The 16,443-nt window shown below is 38.5% G+C and overlaps 1 protein-coding gene and 1 long non-coding RNA gene across 7 annotated transcripts in view; one reads left to right on the top strand and one right to left on the bottom strand.

The window, feature by feature from the left end:
- ZC3H12C (zinc finger CCCH-type containing 12C) overlaps positions 1-16,443 on the top strand; it is a 78,278-nt gene that overhangs the window by 49,139 nt on the left and 12,696 nt on the right. For all 3 annotated transcript variants that reach the window (XM_009187222.4, XM_003910657.5, XM_017948945.3), the window contains exon 3: positions 10,213-10,352. In XM_009187222.4, the coding sequence (XP_009185486.1) occupies positions 10,213-10,352 (140 nt within the window). The remainder of the gene's footprint in view (positions 1-10,212; positions 10,353-16,443) is intronic.
- Positions 86-16,333, bottom strand: LOC103877880. 4 transcript variants are annotated; one of them, XR_004177368.1, is made up of 3 exons: positions 15,922-16,333; positions 15,139-15,252; positions 86-148 (listed from the first exon to the last, which is right to left on the bottom strand). It is a non-coding gene; the product is annotated as an uncharacterized LOC103877880 (long non-coding RNA). The 4 variants fall into 4 exon arrangements; XR_004177366.1 differs by lacking the exon at positions 86-148 and adding an exon at positions 8,285-8,337; XR_004177367.1 differs by lacking the exon at positions 86-148 and adding an exon at positions 11,241-11,322.

Raw genomic sequence — 16,443 nt, 5'->3', positions numbered from 1 at the left:
AAACTCCAGATGCCCATGAGATGAATTATAGATTCTCAAATAAATATGAAATTTAATTGGACTACAATGAGAGAAAGTAAAACATCCTGTTTCTACGTTTCTGTATTTTCCTATTGAAGATGCTAGGCAGCTGTACTTCTTCCCCCTGCTTAAGGAATACAGAATAGATGTAAAAGAATTTAACAGTCATTAAACATTGAAAAATGCATCAGTGAAGAAGGTCTTAAAGTCATTTTTTTTAGAGTCCTTTAAAATTAAAATCTATTTTCATGTGTCCAAGATGGTTTATGTAAAATCAGGCCTAAAATATGAGAAAAAAATAAAATTAATTCACCAAATATTTGAAGAGTACCTGGACTTTATATTAATAATTTAATGTTCTATAAATAGTTCTTAATATTCTGTTATAATTATTCTGTGATTAAAATCTACTATACTCTTTCTCTAATATAATTAACTATATCTAAACTGGAAGGATTTTGATACTAAAGATTCAAATATGATTTTCTAGTTTAAAAAGATTCTTTTTAAAAACACATACATATATGTATATGTATATGTATATGTATATATATAAAGACAGGGTCTTGCTATGTTGTCCAGGCTGGTTGAGCTCCTGGGCTCAAGCAGTTCTCCCACCTCAGCCTCCCACAAGTGCCAGGATTACAGGCGTGAGCCACCATGCCCAACCTAAAAAGATACCTTTATATTTCCATTCTAGCCACTTCATTGACAAACCCTGCTAACTTGTGTCCTTATCACAATAGTTGGGTTAATCTAATTACCCATTAAAGTAATAGAAACTTGATAGTCATACTTTATTTTCCCAGTGGAGGGTATCTTATGCAAGTGCATCTTATAATACAGCAAACTTACAGGTCAAGTTTTTAATTTAAATAAAAGATGATATATAGAAGGTTATAGAAAATCAGTTGCATGTCCTTTTGAATCCCATAATTACCTTGATCTTCTGTTTGGTTTCTTTTTACAACACTGTTTAGTGATCTCTACACATCATGCATTTTGCTCTAAAAGTCACAGTTTACTATTGTGAGATTAAAGCTATTAAATAAAGATGTATTTTATCGGTTTCATTTTTATTCCAAAACAAGCTTTTTTCTATTTTCTAAACATTAAGACTGAGAGGACATGAGAAAGTAAAGAAACTATCATGTGTTGAAGCCTTCGATATGCCAGGCACTTGGCTAGGTTTATTACCTTATTCAGTTCTCACAACGCTATAAGGTAAGTGAGGTTATTTTCATTTCAAAGATGAGAAATTGAGATTCAGAATAGGAATCTCTGAGATTCAGAATAAGGTCACACAGAAAAGTGGTAAAGAAAAGAATTAAACTCCTGTCAAATTCCAGAGGCTGTATTATTTTCAGTATCTTCAAAAGCCATCTCTATTTGGAGTACTGAAATGTGCCATTCCAGGTACTTCGTATCATTAGATTTTAGATGATTTGTGAAAAAGACTTTTTAAGAATAGGTCTTCTTTGATCGTGTAAATAATATACGTATTATATAAGTTTCAGAAATAAAGATCACCTATAATTTCCAAGGTTTTTAACAAGCATTATATAATATGCAAATTGTAGTAAAATCAAATTTGAGGAAATAAAAAGATAACTGAAAAGAGGTTCCTTTGTTCTTTTCTTCACTGCCATATAAAGTATTAAAAAGAGGCAGTCTCTTTTTATAGATGCCTTCATTCTCTTTTTAGGTTTTTCCATGTTTTTCAATTACTCCTCGTGTCTATCATTGGAAGGTAACAGTTATAATTCTAAAATAACCCTTCCTGTTCTGCAGTTAACCTAGTTAATGGTATCTGTATATATACCCAAAGAAAACGTTAATATGTAACATTATGGTTGTTTAGGTATGGCAGATCTAAAAATGGTTGGCCCATCATCTTCCCCTCTAGGTCCCAGACTGAGGTACATTGCATTAAAATACATGGTCCCTGGAATTTTTCTCTGCATTATAAAACCCACCTCTCTTATCTCTTAACCATTGTAGGTGGTTAATGTAGTACCATTAACAAACAAGCATAATTCTCCGGTGGCAATTCATATGGTGTTATAGGATGCAAGATATTATTTTGACTTCTTAGCCCCTTCTGTTAAGAACAGAAAAGTAGAATTTATGTGCTTTTCCAATATATTAGCCTTGAGTAAAGATAATCTTGTTAGAGCTATGAGACAAAGTGAATTTACAGAAAAATGAAAATTTATAATAGTGAAAGTCTTATGAAGAATATATTTGTTAAGATAATTTATGTTCATTTAGCTCTCCCTAATTTCCAATTGTCTAGTTCATAAGGAGTTGCATTTGTCTGAAACTGAGTGGGCATTTTTGGATAGAAGTAATGAGGTTTCAGTTAACCCAGTCCAAAGTGTAGTAGACCTTTTCACAGCTTGGCCTGCAGATTAATCTTATCTTATTATCCAATCTGAGCTCTACAACAAATTACAGAAATTTGGGGAGGAAGTTGCAGTAACTCTAGTAAATCAGCATCTCCTATCCTATGTGGTATTTTAGTTACCCCTGATGTTAGGACGCCTCTGTTCTTCAAAATGTGGCCCATAGCATGGAAGATCCCCAGGACATACTTACTCTTGATATAAACAAGCACATACTCATCAGCTCAAGTGCCCTGTCTCACAGAATCTTCCAAATACCCAGAGTACAGAATATGATGGCCCTTAGGTTACACAGCCTCTCCCTTCACAACAAATTAACAGCAGCAAGAAACAAAGAGGCATGTTCTTCGAACAGAGGACCTATTGGCTCAGGAGTCTCAGAGGAGAAAGAAAAGGTAGAAGATGGTTGAGAGAAACCCATAATTTGTTGTCTTTGTTTTGTTTTGTTTTGCTTTGTTTTTGAGGCGGAGTCTCGCTCTGTCGCCCAGGCTTTAGTGCAGTGGCGTGATCTCGGCTCACTGCAAGCTCCGCCTCCTGGGTTTACGCCATTCTCCTGCCTCAGCCTCCTGAGTAGCTGGGACTACAGGCGCCCGCCACCGCCCCCGGCTAATTTTTTGTATTTTTAGTAGAGACGGGGTTTCGCCGTTTTAGCCAGGATGGTCTTGATCTCCTGACCTCGTGATCCGCCCGCCTCGGCCTCCCAAAGTGCTGGGATTACAGGCGGGAGCCACCGCGCCCGGCCCCATAACTTGTTTTAATGGGTCAGGGTAAAAACAAGAAAGATGAGCAGAAACTGCAGAATTCATGGCTCTAGTCTCCACAAGACAGAGCGGGAAAAGATTACAGCAGGAAAAACAAGCAAACAGATGAGGTTCTCCCATTTCCAGCACCGAGGCTCTTCTATTATGTCACTTTTGCTCCTAGTTTGCGCCACTTGCCAGTTATTTCCTGTCTGATTTTCTGAGGGGAGATGTCTCTGGAGGGGGTAGTAAAGCGTCATGGTTGGGTTGCATCTCTTGCATCTTCCCCAGTCTCTTCCAGCATCCCTTTTTCCAGTGTCCTGGCTTCCTGTAGTAGTGCCCTAGTGACTTTTCATTAGAAGAACTTCTCTTATTTGTTGGTAGTCCCAGAAAGGGGTTTGCACCCCTTGTGAACAAGTCTAACTGGGAAGGTAACACTGCAGTCTTAAATTTCTGTCTTTATCTTCCTACATTTTTTTTCCCAAAACTGGATTGCGATTGCCAATACCTGAGAAACTTGTCTGTTCTTACCATCCACATACCTTTTCTTTTACGTATGCCTGAATTCCCAGTAACAAGGCTGCCATAAACGTAGAGAAGAATAAGGGTCTATTCTGATCTGCTCTTAAATCCATCCTTGTTAATTTAGAAAATGCCTCACTGAACCACTGATGAAAATCAATGGGGACTCACCCAACCGCAGCATTGCAGCTTCTCCCAGGTCACCTCGCGGTGGGTTTCTAAGGCATGAGAGGAGGTAGTCTCCTGTTGTTTGGGGAGGCAGTCAGCTTCCTGAGGCCAGGGCACTCCCTTACAGGAGGGGTTATCATTTGCCTCCATCATGCCTGTTCCATCAGTCAAACAAAGTCAGCCAGAGCAACTCCATGCAGCAGCCAGTGTGCCACAGAGCACCTTGGCAAACGTTCCAGATCTTTTCAGAGCACTGGGAAATAACTCTTTAAGATGGGTACGATCAGCTGGGGAAAAGGTCATATGCACTCCTACCATGTCTGATGTACCTGGCAGTCCTGGATCACTTTAAAAAAGCATTTGAGTCACTGGAGCTACAAAAGGGTAGGGCTGATTTTCTTCACATTGAGATGAAAAAATAAGTTGATTCAACGAGAACACGTGACTACAGGGAGGGGAATATCACACACTGGGGCCTGTCGGGGGGTCAGAGGGAAGGGGAGGGAGAGCATTAGGACCAATACCTAATGCACGCAGGGCTTAAAACTGAGGTGATGGGTTGACAGGTGCAGCAAACCACCATGGCACATGTATACTTATGTAACAAACCTGCACGTTCAGCCCATGTATCCCAGAATTTAAAGTAACATTAAAAAAAAAAGAAAAAAAAATAAGTTGGTTTGTATGGCACTGTAGTGTCAGTCTCATTTTGCTGTTTGGTATCATTACTCCTTTTGCCTCCCCTTTCATCCAAGTTACCACAGCAACCACTTGCCAACCTAATACCTTAATTCTAGGACAGTCTCTTATCCAGACTCTCAGACTCCTTGTTCTTTCTTCTTCATCTCTGCCTCCCTAGCTGTGTTTTGCATGTTCAGTTTAGAAAAGTTTTAGAGATAGAATCCACGTTAGAATATTCTAATAAGGCTAACAATTTTCCCCCTTCCAAGAGAAGTTATCTCCAGATCCTGTAGCCATTGGGAATCATCCATCCATCCAGAAGGTCATTGCCCCACTCTTCTAGGTCCTAGATAGAGGCAAAGAAGGGTAACAAGAAGTAGAAAAAGCAGAAAGAGCAACAGCAGAGAGGGGTCAAGAACCTGGAGGAACAGATAGGAGCTTTCAGTTACTTAATCTCTTCCTCTGGTTTCTTAATTCATTCTTTGTGGCTGCCCACTTCATTCCTTCTTTCATTTCCTGAGATCCAGAGATACCAATAATCCTTTAGAGTGGGGTTTTTCTGAGAATTCCTGTAAATACATCAGTTTGTCTACTTCAAATGAGCCTTCTTTTGACCATTGCAAAGCAGGATTTTTGTAAGTACGCTTATGCCAAATGTGAGAGAATAAAAGAAGCCTTTTATTTTTTAAAAAGAGACCTACTGACAATATTCTAGGCATCTCATATTTTTCTACTGTTAAAGATGAATCAGATGGGACCTTCAGTGAGTTACCCATTTTGCTCAATTGTAACTTGGAATTTGCAGAGAGGCTTTGGAATTTTCCCTGGGAACCGAATCCCACTCAGCCAAAGTAGTCAGAGGGAGACTTTTTGGCAAACATTCAGAGTTCTTACCTAATCACGGGTGACCACAAATCCTCCAACAAATTCGCCCAGCAAAAGGACTCACTTGAGATATACCAATCTTCCTTATTGCCAAATTGTCGGGATAAAAATGTAATCAAGGCCCAAAGGAACATGCTAATTCGTAAATGTAGAATTAACTAATTTTGTTACTGAGCAGAAAACCCCTGCGTCCCTGCAGACCGCCCATAAGTGGCTATAGAGCTATGATGAATGTCCTCTATTTATATGGAATTAAAGCTACGGTCCTTTTTTAGTAAATAGTCAACAGATAGTTCATTTGCATCAGTAGCTACATGGCACTTACTCTGACATCCTGTTTTTCATCATTCCTTATCTGGCTCACTCTGATTTTGTAACTCTTTATCAGTACCTCCTCCGGTTGTCCCTTATATTGTATCTAGCATGTATGATGAGTCACATCCTTCATCATGCGTCAGTAAGGTTAGATTAAGTTCAGTCTCCCAAAACCTCTCCTAGCGTGACAAGTCCCATCTGCGGGTTTGAGCCACCAGGTAATTGTCTGCTCAGGCTTAAGTTACTATACTACAAATGATTCTGGATCTTGATGCCTGACACGGACTTCCAAGACAACGGTAGCCATTCTGGAGATTTCTCTGTTAGCATTCATTCTGGGGCCTGATCAGGGGAATACTGGCTGGGAAAGTCCTGGTAACTCAGGGACCCACCCTGCTCATCCCCACTTACCTGCCTTTCCCTCGCCGTTTAAAAGATAAGAACAGTAGCTTGTCCCCAAGTGCCATCTAAGGCTGGGGGGAGGATGAAAGGCAGCTGCCAATTGTATTGAATCTAATTTCGAGTTCCTGTGAGGTTTTACGGTACCTGGATGCAGAGCTACTGTGTTTTAGAGAAAGTACGCCTTCCGCTTTATGGAAGTATTGCCAAATTGCTCTCCCAAATAGTTATACCAATTTACACTCCCACCTGTGATGTATGAGTTCCTACTTTCACACATTCTTGGCAACATCTGGTGTTTGCAGACTTTATTTTTACCAATCTGATGGGTGTGAAGTAGTGTCTCATTTTGGCTTTAATTTGCATTTCTTTACTATTGAACATCTTTTCCTATGTTCATTGGTCATTTGAGTTTCCTCTTCTGTGAATTGATTGTTCATATCTTTTGCCTTAAAAAACAACTGGCTACCTCTTTTAATATATGAGAGTACTTTATATTCTGAGTACTAACCTTTTGATTGGTTTTACATGTTGCAAATCTCTTCTCCAAAGCTATGACCTGTGTTTTGGTTTTTTTTTTTTTTTTTAATGGAGTCTTTTGTATAAAGAACTTTCATGTGCTCCAATATATCTATTTTTCTTAATAGCATGTAGTTCTTTTTTTTTTTTTTTTTTTTTTTTTTTGAGACAGAGTCTCGCTGTGTCACCCAGGCTGGAGTGCAGTGGCGTGATCTCGGCTCACTGCAAGCTCCGCCTCCCGGGTTTACGCCATTCTCCTGCCTCAGCCTCCGAGTAGCTGGGACTACAGGCGCCCGCCACCACGCCTGGCTAATTTTTTGTATTTTTAGTAGAGACGGGGTTTCACGGTGTTAGCCAGGATGGTCTCGATCTCCTGACCTCGTGATCCACCCGCCTCGGCCTCCCAAAGTGCTGGGATTACAGGCTTGAGCCACCGCGCCCGGCCAAAAATTCCGCTGTGGGGAAGGCGGCATGTAGTTCTATGTCTTGTTTAAGAAGTATTTTCCTATCCTGATGTGAATGTCTCTGGTAATTTCTTCTAAAACTTTTATAATTTTTCTTTTCATATTTAAATATTTGATCTATCAACAATTTATTTTTTGTATATGGTGTGAGATTAAAATGCAGTTTTATTTTTTCCATAGGAATAACCAGTTGCCCTAGTACCATTTGCTAAATAGTTCATCTTTTCCTCATTGATTTATAATGTCACCTTATTGCTGGCCTTTTGTTTTTCTGTATTAATTTTAAGATTAGCCTCTCAAGTTCTGTGAAAAAAACCTTTGGAGAATTTGATTGGAATTGCAACATACAGATAAATTTGAAATCACTTGCCGTCTTTATTAATCGAATCTTACTGTCCATAAAAATAATATATTGTTCTTTTATTTAAGTCTTCCCTCATGCCCTTTAATATAGGTTTTCAATTTTCAGTTTATCTATAAAGCTCTTGCATGTCTTTTTTTTAAAGATTGGTATGGCTTTTATTACATTACAAATCGGATCTTTTTAAATTAAAATTGTACATTGGTTTTGCTGCTATAGCAACACTAATTTTTTAACAAGACGTTATATCTGCGATGTAATAACATATTGTGGTGGAAGAGTGTATCGTATGTATGGTACAGATTCCTACTATCTGTTGAAATCTGTTCTATGACCTAGTACATAGCCAATTTATTTATAAAGTTTTCATATTTTTAAAAATATTTTTTCTGTTTAGTTTTGTGCAGAATTTGTATATGTCCATTAGATCAAGCTTGTAATTGATTATTGCAATTATCTATATCCTTATTCAATGTTTTCTTCTTCTGTCAATTAGTATGGTTGTGGATTTTTTTCATTTTGTCTAGTAATACTGTGATCTTTTGTGTTACTGATTTGGAGATGAGTTTAGAATGACTATAGCTTCCTATTAACTATTACATAATAACTTTTCTGCTCCTAATAATGGCTTTTGCCATAGAATATATTTCTTGGTATTCATAGAGCTGTGCCAGTTTTCTTTTGGTTCATGGTATGCCTAGCATAGCAATTAGGGATGTTTTCAGCTGCAGACAACAGAAAACTTGACCACAGTTTCTTAAACACGTGGAGGATTATGTGTTTCTCAACAAGATGGAGATATTTACCATTAACGATGTGCCGTTTTTCATCCTCGTCCTTGTTTTTTCCCTGTGAGTCTTTGTGGAGAGGGAGGATAATGAAACAACCTTTAATATCAGAATGGCATAGTACAGTATCCTGTTTTATCATCTATAGAATCTTTATCCCGTAATTGTAAATGGTTTGCTGTTTGCACACATTTTATGAAAGTAAAAGTTATTTAATTAATTAGGAGATAGAATTTCCTATTTCTAGAGTAAATGTGACAGTTATCCTTACCAAATGAAATTACCAGGAAGAAATGTTTATGCAGGCCTGTCGTTAGAGCCAGAAGCAATTAAATGCTCAACTCTCAGTAAACCAAGTATCATTAGTTTACTGGCAAAGCTTATTACAGTAGATTTCAGACAAGATCCAGTACATTCAGGGTGGTATGGCTGTAGACACAATGCAATAGATTTCAAAGCATTAATGCAAAGTAAAATTATAGTGAGGTTTTAGCAAGCTGACTTTTTGCATCTAGGAATACTTGGTACATGTGTTCTCTCTAGAGATGCCATTTTCTACAGTTTTTCTGAAGACTGATTTCAGTATTTTCCATGAAACCTAATATCACTTGGTACCTTTTGCTGGAGTATTCACCAGGCTATCAGATCACTCTCCTTACCTAGAAAATGACCTCAAAATTTCCCTTTCCTTATCCCATTCTCTGAAACTTAGTGCATCTGATTTCCCATCTCATCCTGCTGACCATTAGGACAGGACTATGGAACGAGGTATTGTCTCTTGTTTGTATTTGGAGCCTTCAACATCTACAAAGCAAGTTAGTCTATTTCTGTTTTTTATAAAAATGATTAACCATATGTTAGATGGTTCTAGGGTTTCCCAGGGAACCCTAGAACAAAATATTAATATGCCTAATGTTTAGTTTCTGCTAAAATAAAGCATCTACCTACATTATTTCATTCAGCCCTCCTTAGTCCTAAGAAGAAAAAATATCTCCATTATAGATAACAAATAGAGCCTTCACACTACAAAAGAACATACTTATTGCATTCAAAGCAGGAGACTTTTTCTTCAAAAACATTGGAATTAGTATTATTTTTGAATTATTAGGTTAACATGTACAAGTAGGGCCTGGTGCTAGATAAATACTTACTGAATGACTTCACTCTTAGTTGGGCATTTTCTTTTAGGCACTAAGGCTGCTAATCCAATTTTGAATGCCGTTTTGTCATCATTAATCCTTGTCCAACACAATATAGTTGAACAGAAACTAGGTGTCTTTTTGCTGCAGTGTATGCAAAGTGTTTCTTCTATGAAGTTAAGCATTGTGAACATGTTTTTCCTTTCAGTGAGTGTGTAGTATGTTGTTTGACATTGGTCATCTAATAAAGTTTGTGCATTATTCAATCATTGAGTATTGAAATATACACTAAGAACTTTTGAGAAAGAAAAGTTTTTAGAAACTCATAACTGTTTACTTATGAGTTTTTACAGATTTTTTTACAGTTTTTTACAGATTTTTCAGATTTTTTTACAGATGATTTTTACCACTGTTTTTACAGATTTTTTTTTCTGTATTGAGTTCTTGACATTTGACTGAAATTCTTCTTGCTGTGGTTGAAAGAAGCCCTTTCTGTTTTCTTTATTCTGATCAAAAACAGCTTGTGTCTTTCTGACTAGTTAACCTTTACAACTTTACCTTTGAAAACTCACTTTTGTTTCTTCTCTGGAAAATAATCATCCCAATTTTCTTTTGTGTCTTTCCTCACAGATCTTGATTTTTCAGCTTAGTTATCTTGATGTGTCTCTGAGCTATAAACTCCATTTTAAATCTGACATCTCTTATTACTGTTGTAATTATGTAATAATTGCTGTTTATAAACTTGAATTAATTTACTTAAATTTAGGTTTTATTGTGTTTTAAGTGTTCTGTAATAATCTTTCAGCCATGGAAACAAAGAAGTATTTTCCTGCAGAGGAATAAAATTGGCAGTGGATTGGTTTTTGGAAAGAGGCCACAAAGATATTACAGTTTTTGTTCCTGCGTGGAGGAAAGAGCAATCCCGACCTGATGCTCTCATTACAGGTAGGCTTATTCCAGGCGGCTGCTTGTTCCTCGCTTTCCTGTAATTCCCATGCAGTGTCTGGCACTGTCAGGTATCCTAAATCCGTTTTGCTTACTCCGTGTATGCAGTGGGACACTAACGTTGGTTTTTGTTGTTGTTGTTTTCTGAGATGGAGTCACACACGGTCACCCAGGCTGGAGTATAGTGATGCGATCTTGGCTCACTGCAACCTCCACCTCCCAGGTTCAAGCGATTCTCGTGCCTCAACCTGCCAAGTAGCTGGGACTACAGGCACGCACCACCACACCCAGCTAATTTTTGTATTTTTAGTAGAGACAGGGTTTCACCCTGTTGGCCAGGCTGGTCTTGAACTCCTGACCTCAACTGATCTGCCCACCTGTATGAATTTCAGGCAATGATGGCCTCTATAACTGTTCACTCGCAAAATGCTGGGATTACAGGCATCAGCTACCATGCCTGTCCTGGTTTTGAGTTTGAAAACTATCTGGTTTTATTAATTAAACATTAATCATCACTACATAAGCCAGGTGTTTTTGTCTTTACTTTTGTGGAAATTCTGACTTCAAATTTTGGGAAATTCTGACCTTTAGAGAGATGCCAGAAGTCACAAGATCTGGATCCAAATTCTGGCTTTGCTGCTCACTAGCTGTGAAGACCTTGAGCCACACAATGAACCCTTTTGGGCCCCAATTTTCTCATGTGCTATTGTGACATTAGGTGGCGGTCAGATTCTAATAACAACAGTTCAAAAAAGACATGTAAGACCATAAGATGTGCTTCAGTGCAGTAGAAAGAAATGTATTTTGCATTATGTTGTAGTGTTTAAATGTCTGAGTTTCAGGCAATGATATCCTCTATAACTGTTCATTACTGTTGTTGAACATTTTGCCCAATTGCAGTGATTTACAATCAACCTCCAACCTTTCTTGTCCTTCTCTCCACATCCAGTATTGACAAAAACTGAGGCACCTGTGTAAAGAAAACTGTAAAACATTTTAAATAAAAAACAAATAAAGAGACCACCTAATATATACCCAAAGGGTATGATTAAGATTTAATTTTCAGCCGCACACAGTGGCTCATGCTTGTAATCCCAGCACTTTGGGAGGCTGAGGCAGGCGTATCAGTTGAGCTCGTAGTTCGAGACCAGCCTGGGCAACATGGTGAAATCCTGTTTCTACCAAAAATACAAAAAAAATTAGCCGGGTGTGGTGATGTGTGCTGTGGTCCCAGCTACCCGAGAGGCTGAAGTGGGAGAATCACTTGAGCCCTGGAGGCGGAAGTTGCAGTGAGCTGAGATTGTGCCACTGCACTCCAACCTGGGTGACACAGTGAGACCCCATCTCAAAAAAAAAATAAGACTTAATTTTTATGTATAATTATTATGTCATTGTTAAATTAACATAAGAATGAATAGGCAAGTCATGGTGGAGCCCAGAGCATGGAACCAGACCCTAGCCTATGTATATAAACGTAAAGCAGAGAGGTCATAATTCAACCAGTAGTACCAAATATTGGATAACCCTTTGGGAAAAGTGTACTTGTTTAGACCCTTATCTTACACCATATAACAATAAATTCCAGATGATTGAAGACTTAATTGTCAAAAATCAAACCATCAGAGACCAAAAGAATTTTCTAAATTTAAAACTTTTAGAAGAAATTACTTAAGGAAAAGAGAGATAAAATTATATCAAAATTAAAGCTCCTGCATTTTGAGAAACTTTCTTAAAAATGATAATCGACCAGTTGCCTAAGGAAAAAAAATCCAACAAAGAATCATGTCCTTAATACAAAGAGCTCATACAGATTGATTAAAAAAACAAACAAACTTCTTTCCGGTATATAAGCATCAAAAGGCTAGGAATAGACAACTCCCAGAATGCAAGCACTAAATAAGAAGAAAAAAAGTTCAACCCAATTAGTAATTAAATAAATGCAAATCTAAACAATATTATTTTTTACCCAACAAATTAGCAGAGATGGCCAGACGCAGAGGCTCACGCCTGTAATCCCAACACTTTGGGAGGCCAAGGCGGATGGATCACTTGAGGTCAGGAGTTCAAGACCAGCCTGGCCAACATGGTGAAACCCTGTCTCCACTAAAAACACAAAAAATTAGCCAGGCCTGGTGGCGGGCACCTGTAATCCCAGCTATTAGGGAGGTGAGACAGGAGAATCGCTTGAACCCAGGAAGCGGGGGTTGCAGTGAGCTGAGATCACACCATCACACTCCAGCCTGGACAACGGAACAAGACTCCATCTCAAAAAAAAAAAAAAAAAAAAAAATTAGCAGAAAGTAAAAATCTGATAACACTCATTTCCCTGAAGCAGTTACTCATAGGCTGCTGTGGAAATTGTTGCAACCTGTCAAGAAAGTAGTTGGTCTTAAAATATTAACATTCTTGGATCTACTAGTTCGCCTTCTAAGAATAAGTTCCAAGAAAATAAGCAGAAGTACAGACAAATACTTATGACCAAAGACATCCCGTGCAGTATTATTATTTAGAATAGAAAAAAAAAAGTGTTCATTCATTAGAAGAATGGTTCAATCAATTAGGATATATCAATATGATAGAATATGCATTAGAATGTTCAGGCAGAATTTTTAATGATCGGTGGAAATGCTGTTTTACATAAAAGGCAGATTTTATTTTATAGACAGACATACAGACAGGCATACATATATATACACACACATATATCAACAATGGAAAGAACAAAATATACAGAAAATGATGAGAAGGAAATATACCAAACTGTTAACAGTAATTGCCTCTTGGTTGCAACTTTGTGAGGTCTTTATTTCTCCCTGCTTCTTAGTACTTGTCCTTACCTTTCTAATTTTCTACAGGGAACCTAACAATGTTTTGATAATGGGGGAAGGAATAAAGTAAACTAAAAAAAGAAAAACAATATTTAAGCATGTAAATGACTGTAAAGCTTCCTGAACATGAAAGGAATATGAAAGCAAGAAGAAGAGAAAATGATAGTACACTGTGTCTAAGTTTAGTTTTAAAAATACCAGCATGCCAGTCCCTGGAACACATCAGTATGCAGACTGCTTTGTAAAATGCCAAACTAATGTCAGAGGCTTTTAGGTGTTATAATCCCAGGGTAATAATTCTCTTGACTAAATCCCTCAACCAGATAATACCTGGTAAATTGAGTAGCCTAATACTCTTTCACTGCACCAAAAAAAGGCACTTGATAAGAAATATTTTCAAGTTGTCAGCATCGTAGATTCAGATTAGCACTTTTGCCAATCTTCCATTCATTTATCAAATATTAAACAAGTACTAGCTGTGTATCAAGTGCTGTGCTAAGAACTAGAAATTCAGTTAACTTTCTAGTTTTACTGAACCCATATTACTTAGGATTATTTATGTCATTCTAATTAATGTCCTTCTAACCTCATTAACAATTAAATGCAAATTAAGCATGATGACTGTGAGGCCACCGAACTTAATCTACAACTCACTTTGGTGAGGATCAAGACATGGCATAAATGAGTAAACATCCTCGCAAATAATAAAATGTCATAGATTACTCATGAATGTAAGACTATGAATGAACTGAAAGACTTCAGAGTATATCGGTTTAAGTAACTCATTTATTCACTCCACAGACAGTCACTGAACATCTACTGGTATGCCTCATGGGCTGGGTGCTGATGGATACAAAGATAAATGACATATGGTACCTGCCCTCAAAATGCTTATCAGGTTAACACACAAAACTATATTATGACAACTCCTATAATTGAGATGGGGCACTCGATTTTGCATTGGTATTCTTTCGTTTCTAAAAGAGATCAACAGTAGGCCGGCCCAGTGGCTCACACCTGTAATCCCAGCACCTTGGGAGGCCCAGGCGGGCGGATCACGAGAACAGGAGTTCGAGACCACCCTGGCCAATATGGTGAAACCCTGTCTCTACTAAAATTACAAAACTTAGCTGGGCATGGTGGCACGCGCTTGTAGTCCCAGCTACTCAGGAGGCTGAGGCAGAAGAATCGCTTGAACCTGGGAGGTGGAGGTTGTAGTGAGCTGAGATCGCACCAGTGCACTCCAGCCTGGGAGACGGAGCAAGATTCCGTCTCAGAAAAAAAAAAGAGATCGGCGATCGGCAGTTACATCTATTAAACAAAATTAAGTTGAAGAGCACAGTGTTTATTGAGAGCTTGCCAGGCACTGTGCTAGCTGCTTTGCCGTAAGTTAACTCATGTACTTCTCATAGTTTATCAACTGCATTTGACAACATGGAGAAACAGGCTCAACAAGATTGTGATTTTCTGATGTGGAAAGTGGCAGAACCTGAGATTTGTCCATGATTTGCTGATGCCCACATTTCTTCCACTCATACAAAGGTCTGGTCTTTTTTTTTTTTTTTTTTTTTTTTTTTTTTTGAGACAGAGTCTCACTCTGTTGCCCAGGCTGGAGAGCAGTGGCGTGATCTCAGCTCACTGCAACCTTTACTTCCCAGGGTTCAAGCAATTCTCCTGCCTCAGCTTCTCGGGTAGCTGGGATTACAGGTGTGCACCATCACGCTCATCTAATTTTTGTATTTTTCGTAAAGACAGGGTTTTGCTATGTTGACCAGGCTGGTCTTGAACTCCTGAGCTCAAGCAGTCTGCCTGCCTCAGCCTCCTAAATGTCTGGTCTTAATAAATTCTTCTGTCAGGAGCATCATCAATCTGTATGCCAGGATTAGAGCTGACCCACGTCACTCTTCCATCCGTACCCAGCTCACACTTCTGCTGTGGCAATTACAACTCTTGCTTACCTGGCTTATGTGTCTGTCCAGTGCAGTGAGACTGAGGCTCCTTTGGAGAGGTCATTTTTAGTCTTGATGGCTGTTAACACCTAGCACAATACCAGGAAGGTATGTAATAATCATCTGTTGCGGAGATGGATTGAAAAAAACTTAGTAAGTCCAGTTAATAAGCCTTGAGAAGTAGTGAGCTTTTAGAAAAAAAAAAAAATCCTGACATCTGTAGGTTTGTGCCCCGCACTCTGTGCCAGAATTTACAATGGTGGGAAAATGGGGGACAGAGGAGCAAAAGTAGAAGGAAAGGATGGTTGAAAGAGAATTTTTATCATTGATCAACATATGAACTCTCGTACCCTTTTTTAAATTACAAAACAAGTCAATAGAGTTACAAAGTGCCATAAGAGTATGCCAACCAGACGGGCGCGGTGGCTCACTCCTGTAATCCCAGCACTTTGGGAGGCTGAGGCGGGTGGATTACCTGAGGTCAGGAGTTCAAGCCCAGCCTGGCCAACATGGTGAAACCCCGTCTCTACTAAAAATACAAAAATTAGCCGGGCATGGTGACAGGTGCCTGTAATCCCAGCTACTCAGAAGGCTGAGGCACAAGAATCACTTGAACTGGGGAGATGGAGGTTGTTGCAGTGAGCCACGATCATACCACTGCACTCCAGCCTGGGCGATAGAGCAAAACTCAGTCACAAAAAAAAAGACTATGCCAACCACAGACAAAATGAGCATCTCTCTACCCGGCCTTTTCTAATCAACAGATGCTTTCTCCACATAATCACTTCTTACTTCTTACTCAGTTCGACCCTTACGAGAATGCTGGCATTCGTTACCCTGTCTCACAGAAAGGTCATGAAGCTTATCATAGCCATGTTCATAACAACAATTGTGACCTCACTGCCTCCTCTCTCTTTGAACTTTCTGCATTTAAAGATTTTTCCCTTTGCTACCTCGACAACTTCTGCTTCCTTTCATACTCTCCCACTAGTTGGAAGAAAACAACTACAAAATATGCGAACAAACTTAGGAGGAAAAAAATGTATTGCTCACACCTGAACCCCACACAACATATAGCTGCTCTGTTAGAACGGTGTTCAAGTAGGAACGTGGAAGAAGCTGTGTCCATAGTGGTCGTGCTGATGGCTCCAGCTCTTAAGCAAAAGCTTCACATAATGACAGAATTTACCCAGTCATGTTTCAATTTTACACTGTTCATATTTTTTAACTATTTTTAAAGCCTTTATTATTAAAATTCCTGAAGGAAAAATACTATTGAGAGTTGGAAATTATGTTGTATCTACAAATTAAATC

This window comes from Papio anubis, chromosome 12 (genome assembly GCF_008728515.1).
Source record: "Papio anubis isolate 15944 chromosome 12, Panubis1.0, whole genome shotgun sequence".
Lineage (NCBI taxonomy): Eukaryota > Metazoa > Chordata > Mammalia > Primates > Cercopithecidae > Papio > Papio anubis.
Note: the sequence above shows the minus strand (reverse complement) of the source record. Positions and strands in the feature narration are given on the sequence as shown.